This window comes from Oncorhynchus keta, chromosome 35, assembly GCF_023373465.1.
Source record: "Oncorhynchus keta strain PuntledgeMale-10-30-2019 chromosome 35, Oket_V2, whole genome shotgun sequence".
In the NCBI taxonomy this organism is placed as follows: domain Eukaryota; kingdom Metazoa; phylum Chordata; class Actinopteri; order Salmoniformes; family Salmonidae; genus Oncorhynchus; species Oncorhynchus keta.
In genome coordinates this window covers 57,365,758-57,381,642 of record NC_068455.1, presented here as the reverse complement: position 1 = coordinate 57,381,642, position 15,885 = coordinate 57,365,758, and the positions used below count along the sequence as shown (strand labels likewise).

The following is a 15,885-nucleotide window of genomic DNA, read 5'->3' as shown; positions in this document are numbered from 1 at the left end:
TTGAGTGGACATCGAAACAAACAAGGATTAATGGAGTAGGTGTTCTATTTGCTTCTGCATGGAAGGCACTATCAATAAAAATATTTGAAAAACAGACAATGTAATAAGGTTTATTCCTCATTTTTTAAAATGTTTTATTGAAAACCCAGCAGTCGTCATTAACACCTGTTCTTACTGGATAGGAATGAAATGCTCAACTGGAGCTAGTAGCCGGTCATTCTGCCATAAGCCCAAAAACGCAAGAAGAAAAAAATTAAGAAGAAAAAAACACTTCTGCAAACAGAATGACTACTTCAAAAAAACAAGTGTGGTTGGTTACACAGTTGCTAAAAAAAAGCCTTTGGCGAGAGGAGAGCGGTGCATGACAGACGTTCAGAGGGGAATTAAAATAAAAAACCGGTGGGGGTGTTCGGGGGGCATAAAATCAAACTTTGCTTTGGGTTTTATCTACTTTCTCTGACAAGTGTTTCTCTCGTGGAAAGCGGATGAGGGACCGTCGCTCATCCACGACGTCCGCTCATCTCCTTCCTCGCGCCCACGTTCACCGTTTCTTTGGCGGGACGGCTGTGCGGGGCGGGGTGACTGGTCGGCCGGAGGTCATCCCTCCGTACTGATACTTGGCCTTCTTCTCAGACGGCTTCAGGATCTGCACAGTTGTAGTGGACAAGGGCAGATACATGGATCATACACCTAAATCCCAATCAAAGGCATATACCACCTGTATAATTGTACTTAATTCTTCTTTAATATGTTTGGTGAATCATTAATACTAATAGACACAATAAGAGCCTAAACAGTATAATTATATCACACCTAAGGGTGTATCCGAGTGACAGTCGTGATATAGTCACAATATAGAATGGACAAGAGGCTTATTGCTTAAACGGTGTACAAACTTCACTGCGTGGAATGATACATTTTAGGGACTTAATGAGAATGTTCGTAGTCGGTGTCTCTGATTTTACATCCACACCAATCGTACTCCATACAGACGGAAACCAGCTGCGGTTGTCAGTGGTGCCAATGACACTGCTTTTACCTGGAAGGAGCACATCAGGGTCTCGTCAACGCTCATCATGCCGCCGGCGTTGTCAAACTCTCCACAGTAGTTAGGAGCTGAGAACAGAGTCACCAGCTGCCGCTTGGCAAAGAACTCATATCCATCCTCCACCACCTGGTGGAGACACAGTCAGCACATCAGAGGACCCGCAGTATCACAGTCAAGCTAGTCAATGTATTTTACAGAGTTAAGTTGTAGTATTGCAAGTGAGGTGTATAATAATTTTCATGTGCAGTTGTCTGTGTGTATGTCAGTGTAAGAGTGCTTTCTTTATCTAAGAGTGAAGGTAGTGAAAAAAAATGTTTTTTTTTAAAGAAGTGACTTATAAGCCTGGCGGAGCTGACAAGGTAGAAATCTGTCGTTCTGCCCCTGAGCAAGGAAGTTAACCCACGGTTCCCCGGGCACAGAAGACGTGGAATGTCAATTAAGGCAGCCCCCCACACCTCTCTGATTCAGAAGGGTTGAGTTAAATGCGGAAGACACATTTCAGTTGTACAACTGACTAGGTATACCCCTTTCCTTTATGGGAAAGATAGAGAGTTGGAAAGACACCGGAAAGGTAGAATAGGAAGGTCAAGGGTCACTGGCCATGTAGTACATTATGATTATGAACTTGCTTAGTCTAGAACCTAGACTGGACTAAACTATAGGCTACCCACTGGGGATACGTGGATAATTGGGTCATATTTGGTTGAGACGTTAATGAGTTTATAACCTATATTCACCCACTCAAAAAGACAGACAAATATTAGTTGAATTTGCACCTAAAAGCACAACCAAATTCCAATGGAAAAATTAGGTCAGATTTTTGGTTCAGTTGTCACCCGAATGACGTATGCTGTGTTTTCAACCATTTAAAAGCACAGCAAAGTTCAAATGGGAATACAATGTCAGATATTTTTGGTAACAGATGAATGTGTTATCACTGTGGTTCATCTAATAGAAGAACCAAATGACCTGGATTGCAGTTGAGATTACATTAAAAGTACATGGTACAGGGCCTCCCGAGTGGCGCAGCGGTCTAAGGCACTGCCCTGCAGTGCTTGAGGCGTCACTACAGACCCGGGTTTTATTCCAGGCTGTGTCGCGACCGGGAGACCCATGGCGCACAATTAGCCCAGCGTCGTCCGGGTTAGGGCAGGGTTTGGCCGGTGTCCTTGTCCCATCGTGCTCTAGTGACTCCTTGTGGCGGGCCGGGCACATGCACGCTGACTTTTGACATTGGTGCAGCTGGCTTCCGGGTTAAGCGAGCAGTACGGTTTGACAGAGTCGCGTTTCGGAGGCTCTCGACCTTCACCTCTCCTGAGTCCATACGGGACTAACCAAATTAGTTTTAAAGAAAGTTAAAAAAATGTAAATTATACCTGGTACAAGTAATCAATGCTGTTAAAGATTCTGCGCAGACTATTACAGCAATTGTGAAGTTCTCTACAGACCTGTGACAACCTATGCATGCTACCTTGAACACACACGCTTTATATGATTACAGAAGGATACCTTTATAGTAACAGTCACCTTAAAATGTGGCCATGGATGTGTTACTCGTTTTAAGGTTGAACGTTACAAACGTTTGTAAAAGACCCTTAACTTTAGTCCATTTACGGTACTACAATGTAATACTGAATTGTGTTTGGTTGACAATATAACCCAATATAACCCATTTAAAGGAGATGTATCTACTGCTGGGATACTTCCATCTGACAATTCCATTCTTTTAACATTCATTTTTGGTTGAGATGGAGATATGAATCCAACACGTCAATGATTCATTTGAAAACCAATTGGAATTAACGGCAGACTAATTCAGTGGCACGGATGGAAGTGTCCAAGCAGAAGATACATCGCCTTCAAATGTTGATGTTTGGTTTGCGTTGGCTCTAAATATCATTACATTTGAAATCAAACCAGAGCTTGAAAGCCTAGGCCTTTTGTATGGTCTATTTTTAGTTGCATCCTTGGTTTAATTGAAACCATGGCTGTTGATGACTTTGCAGATGCTATACAGGCCTAAATAGCATCACTGATGATAAAAGAGATGGTCACATTTAATTTGCTCTGTTTAAATATACCCTTTGAAATGACTTCGATAGCAACAGTGAATCTATTTAGTTTTAAAGTGGAGATCTCTCAACAATCATTCTCACGAACAGCACATTGGTAATAATCAGTGTCAAATATCATAGATAATCAAGGCTGGGCTTGGTTAAAACCCTGGATGGGAGACTGTAGAGATATCAATTCTTTAGTAGGAGGTGCTGACCCAGCCTATTGTTTTTCGTTTTTGGATAGAACATCTATGTTCCACGTAGATTCCGCGTCACAATGCGTTGACTGATTCTGTTGAAACAATGTTGTGCCCAGTGGGTAGTGTCTTTTTTCCCCCTATCAGAATGACAGGTCACTTCAGTTGTACCTGGTGGGCTCTGCAGATGAGGTCCAGATCGTGACGGTTGAGGAACTTGCTGACCACATCAGCCCCAAATGTGAACGAGACCCCGCGGTCGTTCTCCCCCCAACCCTGAACGTCTTTGTCTGGGTCCGACCACAGCAGGTCACACAGCAACCCTGGAACACACACACACACACACACACACACACACACACACACACACACACACACACACACACACACACACACACACACACACACACACACACACACACACACACACACACACAGCAGGATCTGAGACGTGAACAATGGCTTTGGTGGTTCACATCGTGACCATATAAGGAGATGTGTTCTAGAAAGTTCTGTGATGAGCCGATACTGGACTTGGTCAAAATGTACTTCTCTTTAAAAATGAACCAGACAGTCAGGTTTTCTGTGACTTATACAGTGAGTATCAGCCTTATTTAGATATAATTATACATAGGTCTACTGTATTGACATAACAATAGGTTTATCCTGGACACATGAACAGTCTTTTTAATTTTTTTAAAATAACCCATATGGTAATGTCAAAAGTCAATTGGTTTTGAGAATCAGAAAATCTTTAAAGAATTAGCTACATTGTACAGTACAATAATCTGGGAACACACTGTGGGCAATTCAATCAAATTTTGCTTAGGAAATACTGACCACTACTGTCCGCTAAAGGAAATAGCACTTGTTTTTGTAATGTTGGAGAGGTATGTGTGTATATATGTGTGTGTGTGTGTGTGTGTGTGTGTGTGTGTGTGTGTGTGTGTGTGTGTGTGTGTGTGTGTGTGTGTGTGTGTGTGTGTGGACCTACCCGTGTCAGGAACGTCTGTGGGTCTCATGATGCGACGGATCTGCTCCATAGACTGCAAGTCTGGAGAGAGGCCTGGTAGGAGACAGAGGAGCACAGAGACAATAGCACTCAGTCACAGTAATCAAAAACACATCCATTTAAAATCCACACACTTTCAAGGTCACTTTTCCTGCCAGAACCAGCCCGTTGTAGGATACCGCTCAACACGAAGCTTTTAACTATTTTTCTTGCACCTCGTCATAGTCATGACTCATGTCCAATGTCCTGCTTGCATTGTTATTCCATTGTACACATGTTGAATACATGCGTAGTATGTAATAATTATTGTAATGCACAAAATAATGATGTGACTGATTTGTTCTATAGGGTGTTCATTTGACCGACAGGAGAAAAGGTTTGCTACATCAACTTTCATATTAATTTGCTGAGCAAGACGATGACCCTTTAACAGTCAAGTCACAGACAGGGAGTTTGAGTGGCAGCTCCCCCAGCAGTGCTGTACCTCCATGGCAACAGAAGATCTTCTCATCCACGATGGCAGCGATGGGAAGGCAGTTGAAGCAGTCAGTAAATGTCTTCCACAGCTTTATGTTGAATCTGCGCTTACCTGGAGAAACAGTGAGACAAGAAAAAAAACAGACTTTGTAACATCAGGGATCTTGTAATTCCAGCAATTTTACTCTTGTGACAGAGGCCACCCTGTGTTGAATGGCTGCATTTGTTTTTCCAAATAAGCATTCATTAATGTGCGTGTCGCGGTGGGGGTATTTGGCTCAATTACTTGTATGAAACCAAAACAATTGCACTAGGCAATGTATTGAAGTGTATGTGTGTGCAGAGCGTGTGTGCAAGCAGGCGTGTGCGACTCACACTCGTCGTAGAAGCCGTAGATGCGGTTGATGGAGGCACACTCGTGGTTGCCCCTGAGGAGGAAGAAGTTCTCGGGGTATTTGATCTTGTAGGCCAGCAGTAGACAGATGGTCTCCAGGGACTGCTTCCCTCGGTCCACGTAGTCTCCCAGGAACAGGTAGTTGGCCTCGGGCGGGAAGCCCCCGTACTCGAAGAGCCGCAGCAGGTCTGTGTACTGGCCGTGGATGTCACCTGAGAGCGGGAGGAGGTGGGAGAGAAAGGAGGAGCGTAACTACCCTAGCCTAGCTATCCACAGTCAGGGCAATTCATGAATGACAGGTGCAGAACTGGACATGGAGGGGAAACGATGTGTGTTCGAGATGCACAGATTCTGCGCAGACCAACAGATCTTCAAAATCCCCGGAGAGGCTTTTACTCAATGCTCTCGACAGAGACCCGATAATAATGTAATTGTATGGCGCTATAATAATCACACTCAACGTGATGAGGTTAAAAAGTGGAGGGGAGATGTAGTGGGGATTCCTCATCTGTCATCATCATCATCATCATCGTCATCATCACCTACCACAGATCTTGAGGGGAGCCTCCAGTTCCAGGAGGATGGGCTGGCTGAGGAAGATCTCTCTGGACTTGATGCAGAGGCCCCTCACCTCAGCCTCTGACATCTGCACGATCTTCCCAGGGCGACATCCCCGCACTGACACAGAGACCGACAGAGACAGTTAGATTTGATGGCAAAGGGTACTGGAACTTAAAAGACACATTTCACTCCAATTTTCTTTTTTAAATTTAAAAAAACTGTCAAGATGTTTTCAGACCTGAAAATGTAGAGTGGGGTCAAGATTAAACCCCATCCCACGGCATCAGTTGTGGTTTAAATCTTGACATTAGAATACTTCAGAGGTCTGAAAATGTCTGACAGACTTTGATTTGAAAGTGTAATGTCCCTTTAAGAACTGCATGTCGTCTGTAGTGACACTTCCATCTCTCTGCCAGGTGCAACAGACCTACATTCTATACGTGACGGTGTTCTTTTTTGTCTTCTCAGTAGTCAGCGTGATAGTGCACTACTACCGAGGCCTGCCTGAAGTGATGACTGAAGGGGGGTGGAGTGGAGGGGGGGTGGGACTAATCCAGTTCAGGCACAACACTCTACTAAGCAGGTACCGCCTACTACCCCCGAGCACGCACCCCGAATTCCTTTTTACTTACTTTTCACGTTTTTAAAATCTGTGTTTTTATAACCACAACAGGAACACATGGCGAGTCAGTCCGGCCCAGTGTCCCGAGGGTGAGGTTTTCATGAAAAAGCCAAAAAGGGTAAATATGAGGGCCTGGGTTGTGTCAACACAGCGGTCCAAATAGACTGACAGTCTATTTGACCTCACAACGACAGCCATTCAGAATAACTTGGGCAGGGCTGGGGCTGTGTACAGTAAGTGCCTTTTCTCACACTATGGCAGGTACAGGTAGACCTACTCCTACTGTAACAGTAAAACAGTGCTGGCTGTGGTTGTTGTTGTTGTTGTTATTTTACATGACATAAAGTGCATTTGGAAAATATTCAGACCCCTTGACTTTTTCCACATTTTGTTACGTTCCAGCCTTATTCTAAAATGGATTAAATCGCCCCACCCCCCAATAATCTACACACAATACCCCATAATGACAAAGAGATGTTTGCAAATTTATAAAAAATAAAAAGCAGAAATATCACATTTACATAAGTATTCAGACACTTTACTCAGTACTTTGTTGAAGCACATTTGGCAGCGATTACAGCATCGAGTCTTCCTGGGTATGACGCTACAAGCTTGGCACACCTGTATTTGGGGAGTTTCTCCCATTTTTCTCTGGACAATGACCTAAAATACATCTCCAGACTGTAAGGGCTATTTGACCAAGAAGGAGAGTGCTGGAGTGCTGCATGAGATAACCTGGCCTCCACAATCACCCGACCTCAACCCAATTGAGATGGTTTGGGATGAGTTGGACCGCAGAGTGAAGGAAAAGCAGCCAACAAGTGCTCAGCATATGTGGGAACTCCTTCAAGACGGTTGGAAAAGCATTCCAGGTGAAGCTGGTTGAGAGAATGCAAAGAGTGTGCAAAGCTCTCATCAAGGCAAAGGGTGGCTACTTTGAAGAATCTCAAATATAAAATATGTTTTGATTTGTTTAACACTATTTTGGTTACTACATGATTCCACATGTGTTAATTCATAGTTTTAATGTCTTCACTATTATTCTACAATGTAGAAAATAGCAAAAATATAGAAAACCCTTGAATGAGTAGGTGTGTCCAAACTTTTGACTGGTACTGTATGTAAATAAGATATTCCTGTTTTAATAAATGTGTAAACATTTCAAAAAAACTGTTTTTGCTTTGTCATTATGGGGTATTGTGTGTAGATTTGATTAGGATTTAGATTTGATTGAATCAATTTTAGAATAAAGGCTGTAACGTAAACATTTTTTAGAAAAAAGGGCAAGGGGTCTGAATACTTCCCGAATGCACTGTAATTGGGTCACATTCATTTATGTCGACACATGTGTCCCTAAAGTATTCCAAATGAAAAAGTCAATTGTAAACAATTAGGCACAATTCATCCTAGATTTTAGCAAACTAGGTTTCTTCAGTTATAACTAAGAGAAAGGGTTTTAACAGCATGCATTTGGGAGGGGAAAAAAAGCACAAAATATTCAGTCTGTTTAAAAAATAGCACATTGCAGATGTAGATGGCAGATTCCCAAAGTCATGCACAATGGATTAGTTGCCATATCCCTAAGCATGTATACCATTTAGCAGTTTCATTGCTGCCCATTTAATGACAGACTACAGTTCCGGCATGAGCCAGAGAACCAGAGATTCCTAGAAGTGACTGAGCCTCTGCCTAGCACCCGACCCATAGCACAGGGGTAATTCCATTTGATTTGAATGGAACCTTCCAAACATATTTGAACTGCACAGAAAGCGATAAAATGGCTGAGATTGATATCGCTTAAAAGCTTACAAACAGGGTTGTCAAACTATTTTATCATTGATTTAATTAAAGATAAAACCTTGTAATTTTTTTAACCTTTAAATGCTAATGATCTAAAAACGTGTAGCTTAGTCCCTATTTTACATCAGCTGAGGTTTCTGTGTTGTGCCCGCCAACGGTTGAGACAAAAAATGCTCTTCAATACAGGGTGGGTGTCATGTTTTGGCTAACAAATGTGCTAAAATGGGAATAAAATTACAATTTCAACTTTCGATGGTTGGAGGTTCGCACATCGGAGAATATCTGTTTTAAATTACACTGTCAATCCTCCATAGGAAACCTATTGAAATAATAGAAATATAGATACTAGAATGGACACAACCATTTAAGTTGACGTTTGAGGGTGGGAGTACCAGTGGCCATCTTTGTGGTAGCAATTAGAAGTTAAATATCTATTAAAATGTAAATGGTGTACCAACGAAATTGCAGTGGTCTGATGGGATATGACCATTCTGTGATTTATATTTCTATGATTGAATTGACACCCACCCTGTATTCAAGAGCATTTTGTGTCTCAACCGATAGCAGGCACAACACAGAAACCTGAGGTAAAGTAGGGTCTAAACTACAACAACAAAAAAACAGAGTTTACGCATTTAGATAATTGAAGTTAAAAGTCGTTTTTTTTAAAGGCATAATTTATCAAATAGTTTGACAACCCTGTTTTGTAAGCTTTTAAATGATATCAAACTCAATGGCTTATCTTTTCCAGTAATAAAGGACACAAACGTCTCAGTATGTTGGGGTTTTCAAAATGGGTCAACTTTATGTTTTGGCATTCAGGTCCAAAAGTCATTTTCTGACCACTTTTTCCACGGGCAAACATATGAAACGTTTTGTTTAAATCAAAAGGGATGCTGTCAAAAAGTGAAAATTCAATTCAAATGGATTGACCCACTGTCGCCTGATACTTTGTGTGACCCGGTTATTTCTGCATTGAGACCTTAAATCAAGCTGTGTAAACATTCCCTCTTCTCCTCCAAACCCACAGGAGAACGTTATCTAAAAATATATCATATTTCTAGTATCCCTAAGAGAGTCCTATACAATGAGGCCAGGAGGCAGAACTAAGTGGACCTGATTTAGACGGGGGTCTCTATCAGAAAATATAGTCACATTCAGGAATATAAACAACACCGTCTGACTTCCAACACACACACACACACTCTCCAGTGAGGATGAAACCTGAGGAGGATGGGGTCAGAGGGTGTGTGCATGTCTCTGTGTGTTGTCCTCTGACCCTCCACCTCAGACCAGTGGTGAGGTGTTTGCAGAGAAGCGACTGGGAGTCCCAACATATGAGCCGGGCCACCACCATCCACAGCCGGGCCACCACCGCACTGCAACACTGGACCGGAGTGGATTGCCTTACAGAAAGGTCTACATGACAGACATGCACATTCGCAGCCGAAGCTACAGGGCAATTCCACGATAACGGAATTACACGTCGTTGACTCCAGGTCTGAAAAACTAAAAACCAGCAGACACATAGGCCCTCCATGGAATGAGTTTGACGCCCCTGTCCAATGGGGACAGAGGGACAGAGAGAGAGAGAGAGAGAGAGAGAGAGAGAGAGAGAGAGAGAGAGAGAGAGAGAGAGAGAGAGAGAGAGAGAGAGAGAGAGAGAGAGAGAGAGAGAGAGAGAGAGAGAGAGAGAGAGAGAGAGAGAGAGAGAGAGAGAGAGAGAGAGAGAGAGAGAGAGAGAGAGAGAGAGAGAGAGAGAGAGAGAGAGAGAGAGAGAGAGAGAGAGAGAGAGAGAGAGAGAGAGAGAGAGAGAGAGAGAGAGAGAGAGAGAGAGAGAGAGGAGTTGTCCTGACTGTTTTCGCAGTCTTGCTTTAACAACAGAAAGAGGGTAAAAAAAACCAGTATGCCAGTGGAAGGGAGGACAGTTGCAGGTGACACAACTGTAGTTTGTGACTACTATAATTTCCCATTGTTGCCAGTTCAATTGCAGTAATTTCGTTACTGATTTGGTAACAGAACTGAGTTTTAATCACTTAATAATGAATCAATGGAATTACAAGGCAATGTTTCTTCAACTTACAGAAGGAAAATAATTGATACAAAACTAAATATAAATGTTGATATTGGTTTGCAAGGGTCTTTATGTCAACATGATTGTGTTTGGATGTATTTCTAATACCAGTAGATGTGGTCTAAGACCACTTTTCCATCTGGTTGACCAGAAATTAAAGCTTTTGCTTATTCCCAAATTTTAGAATGGGAAATGGTTGACAAATGTATCTATGCCTTCATTTCACCCCAAAATATGGACTCTTAGCTTTCCTTAGTCACCTAATTTGACATGCTCCTATGAACTTCACATGTTGGTGCTCATGGGTCATTTTAGATGGAAATGCAACACACAAACACAAAGATGTGCGCACACACACACATGTCCACATCATTGTAAAACGCATAAAGGTGTACACACACACACACAGAAAAAGACGTGTGCACTGACACGTACACTGCTGCCTGCCAGCCACAGTCTTGTGACCTTGACTTCAGCTGCAACCACTGGCGGATTCGCGGGAGGTATCAACCCACTGATCCTGCCCCTTTTCTCTGCACTGCAGCGTTTCGGCGGCGAGGGGCGGTACCGCAGGCAGTCACCATGGCAACACACCAGGGAGGTCATCTGCGAGGCAAGTTGTTGATGAGCGTTGTGTTGCTAGCTGAAGGCAGAGCCGATTGGCAGACACAGAGCCTCCACCACTCCACCTACCCCATGGTGTGAATACTAATGTGGCATGTCATGGCCACTGACTGACGTGGCGAGCAGACTAGAACAGCACACCCTGGGTCCTGGATGTTTATGAATAGGCGGCACCACTTGTTCGCTTGTGCCGACTCAAAATGAGCCAGAGCCAGATAGAATAAGCTGTAATTTTGACAAAGTTGCTCGACTTGAAAAGACATTGAAGTTGTGTCGTGGATTGCTATTGCTTTGCATGAGAGGTTGGTACGGGTTGCAAGTTAGGTTTTTCTTTGGTTTTGTTTGAAAAGGAAATCTCTCGCTCCAACATCCAATTCATCACTCCTAATTTGGCCATGTTCTGACAGTGTGTGTGTGTGTGTGTGTGTGTGTGTGTGTGTGTGTGTGTGTGTGTGTGTGTGTGTGTGTGTGTGTGTGTGTGTGTGTGTGTGTGTGTGTACAGACTGCAAAGGGGGGTAAGAGGAGAATAGGGGTACAGAACCTGACCTTTCGTAAGCCAGTACAAAATGTCCTTTCCAGTGCCCTGCAATCTTCCCTCTGCCAGATCAGATCACTGCTATGTAGCTCTCTCATCCAGACCCTCTCCTTCTATCCTCTCCTCTTCTTTCCCCCTTTCTCATCTTATAGTTCTTCTAAAAGCTGTGGAATCCTGCCCAGCTAGCGCATAACGTTCTGAGAACCATATGTTTCTTAGAGCTTGGTGAGAGCGTGGTTGTCCTACGGTTATTTTGCATACAACCTTCCCACATCTTTCTGGGGATGGTGCAGGACAGTTGTTTGGCTTTGGAACGTTCTCAGCACAATTAAGGAACTTAACAAAAGAATGTAATTTTTGGGGTATTTCATTACTTTAACCAAACATTTCCTAAAAGCTAAAATATGGTTACATTTAATAACATTTTTGGAACGTTTTCCAACTGGTTTGACATTCAGAGAACATTAACGAACAACGTTCATCTGTGGGAATTTCAGTATTTCATAACATTTCTTACAGGCTTCCTCATGGTTTTATTTAAAATCATGTACTCAGAACATTAAGAAAACGTTCCATAAAAAAAACACAAGAAAACATTAGCAACGTTCAAAGAACGTTCTAAGAATGTTATTTAAAAACATTTAATTCTCAGCGTCAACAACTCTCTCTCTCTACCCTCTATTTTGTTAAGTGTGTTCAGGTGTGTTGGCCACGCCCACTAATTGGCCACACCTGATCTTAATGAGTGTATATTTCCTTTGAAATGGGGTCTGTTTGAATAGACTAAAATGAACAGCTTTGTACGAGTAAAAAAAAGCACACATGGTGTGCTAGCTCCATCTTGGTGGTGCAGTGGACTAAATTCATGGATAGAGAACAAAATATCATAGATTCAAATCTCACCGACGCCGTGCCACAATAGAAATAAATGTGTTCGCATTAATGTCTAAGCAAATGAATTTCCATGTGTCCTGTGTTTGAAGTTCCAAACAGTTAACCCAAACTAAGCCAGCAGTGTTATTAAAAGTTGTATTGAAACATTCAGTTAAAGTTAAATTACTCAAAAACCTCCAAATAACCTATAATTTCTGTTCTCAGAACGTTAATAAAAACTCCAAGGAAAACTCAGGGAACCATAGTAAAACATTCTCAGAATCTCCCTGCAACCTAAAAATGTAAGTTTCTAGAACAGGCAAAATTCTCACTACCGTTCTCAGAACAGTCTGTTTTACCGGTCAGGAAACTCATGGCTTCGTTCCCAGAACCAATGGGAAACCAAACACGTACATTCCCACAACTTCCAAGAAACCAAATGTGCTAGCTGGGTGGTCCTTCCACCCCCTCCCTTCTATCATGTATCTGTCTGTGAACTGTGTGTGACTTCACAGGACAGTCTGGCCCTGCCCCTGCCCTGAGATACACAACATTCCCCATGACCTGTGCACGCACGCACACACACACCCCAGCTAGCGCATAACATTCTGAGAATCATGTTTCTTAGAGCTTGGTAAGAACGTGGTTGCCCTATGCTTATATTGTACACAATCTTCCCACAACTTTCTGGGAATGATGCAGGACAGAAACAACAATCTTCTGTGGGAATTTCAGTACTTCAGCATAACGTTTCCTACAAGTTTCCTCAAAGCACAGACACACAACACATCACACAGCAGAACACCTCCCGAGGGCTAGCTTGTCTTGTCTGGGCGAGTCAGTCACGTTCCTACACTACACACCCTGATGCAACAAACCCAACCAGAGAGAGAAGGTGGTGCCACAAAGCGATCCCTGGTAGACGATGAGCCTGAAAGGAAGGTGTGGAGAGGGAAACTAAAGCAGAGTGCTTAGAGCAGAGAGCGACAGAGGCGAGCTGCGTTCATTTGAGAGCGCTGGTATTCAGAGACGGGGCTGAAGGAGTCAGAGAAACATTTTTTCACTACTTTTCACCTGTTATTGTTGGCTTGTGTTTTTAGTGTTTGGACAACGGTCAACATTTTCACATTTAGCAGAGTAATGAAAGGCTGTCTAGTTGGGTAAAATATAACATTAGGGATGTATCTTTAAAAAAGGGTGGTTTTATGCAATTCAACAACATTTGGAACATGGGAGACTTAATACACATTTGTGTGTGTGTGTGTGTGTGTGGGGGGGGGGGGGGTGTAATTTCAGTTTGTGTACGTTTGTGGTTGTATTCTAGACAACACGAGGATGGTCTTGTGGCTAGTTATAGGGCAACTTGCAGCCTACTTAGCCGTCATCTTTTTCACTTCCTTGCCTGTGTTCTATTTAGGAGTCAGGTGGGTTGAGAAGTTTTCCATTCATTGAAGAGAGCAAGGCTCCGTTAATGTTGGCATAGAAGGAGAGAGAAACAGATTCAGACCGTGCTTCTCCCAGCATTACCATATATGGGTGCTGTTTCGTAGGAGAGGAAGTAGGAAGTAATCTCTCAGGACAAATGAGGACAGAGAGAGAGAGAGAGAGCACTTCAAAAAGTCTTCAGCCACCACCAACTGATGCTAAGTGCACTAGCTAGCCACTCAGGGCTGTAGCCAGGGTCAGGGTTTTAGTGAGGTCTGGAGAACAGCAAAAATAAGCTAAAATGACATCAGCCATTATCACATTAGCTTCTGTAGCTTCAATCACGTTCGTCGATCTACAAACACATAGCAGCCATAGCATGTTAGCTATACAGTTAGCCGCTACACATGAACTCTGGGATTAAAAGCTACAGTTTAATACGTACAGAGGGGCCTGTTAACAGAACAAGTACTTTATAAACAAAAAGGTAAATAAATACATTTGCTTTTACATCAATTTTTGTTGTTGCAGTTCTTACAACTCATGTCCTGCAACTCTACACATTTTGCCATGACTTATGCCAAGTTGCAGTAATATAATATCTAAGTGAGAGTGACTAAGAAAATCAATGGGGTAAGTCAGGGCCCCTGGGCCTGGTTGGTAATTCGGCCATGATTACTACAAGTTAAGATTCCTAAATTAGTCTAGTTAGTCTAGCCAGCTATCTAAAAAAAAATCATGTTTACTGACATGGGCTAATTGAGTGACTGTCAGTGAGTGACCTAAGAGGAAAACTCCTGACGCACAACCAAGTTTCTAAATTTCACCTTGTGTATTCTGCTCTTCCACCTCGCAACAGTAAGTTGAGACCCCGACTGAGTTCCCAAATTGTATTTGATTTCCTTCAAATAAATGACCGAGGTCCGGACCTCGGTGTCCTCATAGGTTCTGTAACTACGGCCCTGTAGCCACTAGCTAGCCTGGTTCACTTGACAACAATCTGACAAGAACAACAACAAGTCACACCACTGGCAGCCATGACGACTGAGGCCCATAACAATACATCCCCTGTCAGCTGCAGTCGGCCAATCACAACATCAGCCCATTCACTATGTGGCAGGGCGACTCAGACTGATGTCACACTGACATACCACACTGAATGGGAATGCTTTTTAGTGTGGTTTTAACAGATGCATTTTAACAGTGTATTGTCAGATGAAATATATTTGCTTTTTCTACATCCAATCCAGCTAGAAATATTCAAACTCCAATCAAGGCTTAAAGGTCTCCACAAAAACATCGCAGTCTCTTCACACGAGTGAACAACAACTACGGTAATAAACTCTGTGACCTTTCACCAGTCTCCATCTCCATTCTACTTTGTTGTTGCCATGCATCTCGCTTTCTCCCATCGGGCAACAGGCCAGGCTGGCTCAGCTGCCCCCCCAATCCCTCCTCCGTCCTCCTCTCCCACACACAGGGGATGGAAACCAGTGACCCCACAGTGGACACGCAGTGGCTCGAATCTGGGTCCGAGAACAGGAGGGAATGTCAAGCAGAAATCCCAACTGCTTTTCCATGGCATTTCAGAAATGTTTTTCTCCTTAGTTTTTCTTCAGAGTGCTTTTTTGTTCTTTGTGAAGTGTCGTGGTGAATGGCTGTCATTGTGGAGCGAGAGAAAGTAAGAAGGGGAGGGAGACATGGAGAAAGAGAGGGAGAGAAAATAGAGAGAGAGAGAGTGAGGGAGAGAGAAATGGATGGAGAGTGATGGATGGAGAGAGAGAGAATGATGGATGAAGAGAGAGCGAGAGAGAGAAAGCACACGAGAGAGAGAGAGAGAGAGAGAGAGAGATTAGAGAATGAGAATGAGTTTATCTGAAAAGCTCTCGAGCTGAAAAGCCTCCACGAGTCCAGTGCTGTGCCATGGCTGGTGCCAGGGGGAGACGCTCCGCACTGCCCGCCACCGGGCCACACACAGGCACCATCATTGTTGTTTCCACAACAGTGGAGCGCCACCCTCACTGTCATTGCTCGACATCCATCCATCCTCTACCCCTTCACAGAGAGCACCATCATACCCATCAACAACAACAACAACAACAACACCTTAGAAATCATAGCTATACAACGTACACTGTACTGTGCTCAGTTCAGGAACGGATTTGGACACATCCCAATATGTGGTC

The 15,885-nt window shown here is 43.2% G+C and overlaps 1 protein-coding gene across 2 annotated transcripts in view; it reads right to left on the bottom strand.

Annotated features, from left to right (window-relative positions):
* Positions 1–104: 104 nt before the first annotated feature.
* LOC118368676 (serine/threonine-protein phosphatase PP1-beta catalytic subunit) overlaps positions 105–15,885 on the bottom strand; it is a 31,028-nt gene continuing 15,247 nt past the window's right edge. The window contains exons 1-8 of one of the 2 annotated variants that reach the window (XM_035752968.2): positions 6,379–6,391; positions 5,732–5,863; positions 5,167–5,397; positions 4,799–4,903; positions 4,297–4,368; positions 3,474–3,625; positions 1,040–1,174; positions 105–646 (exon numbers count right to left, since the gene is read on the bottom strand). In XM_035752968.2, coding sequence (XP_035608861.1) covers positions 542–646; positions 1,040–1,174; positions 3,474–3,625; positions 4,297–4,368; positions 4,799–4,903; positions 5,167–5,397; positions 5,732–5,863; position 6,379 — 933 coding nt within the window. In that variant the 5' untranslated portion in view covers positions 6,380–6,391 and the 3' untranslated portion in view covers positions 105–541. Of the gene's footprint in view, positions 647–1,039; positions 1,175–3,473; positions 3,626–4,296; positions 4,369–4,798; positions 4,904–5,166; positions 5,398–5,731; positions 5,864–6,378; positions 6,392–15,885 lie in introns of those variants that run through there. The other variant, XM_035752967.2, reaches the window with a different exon arrangement.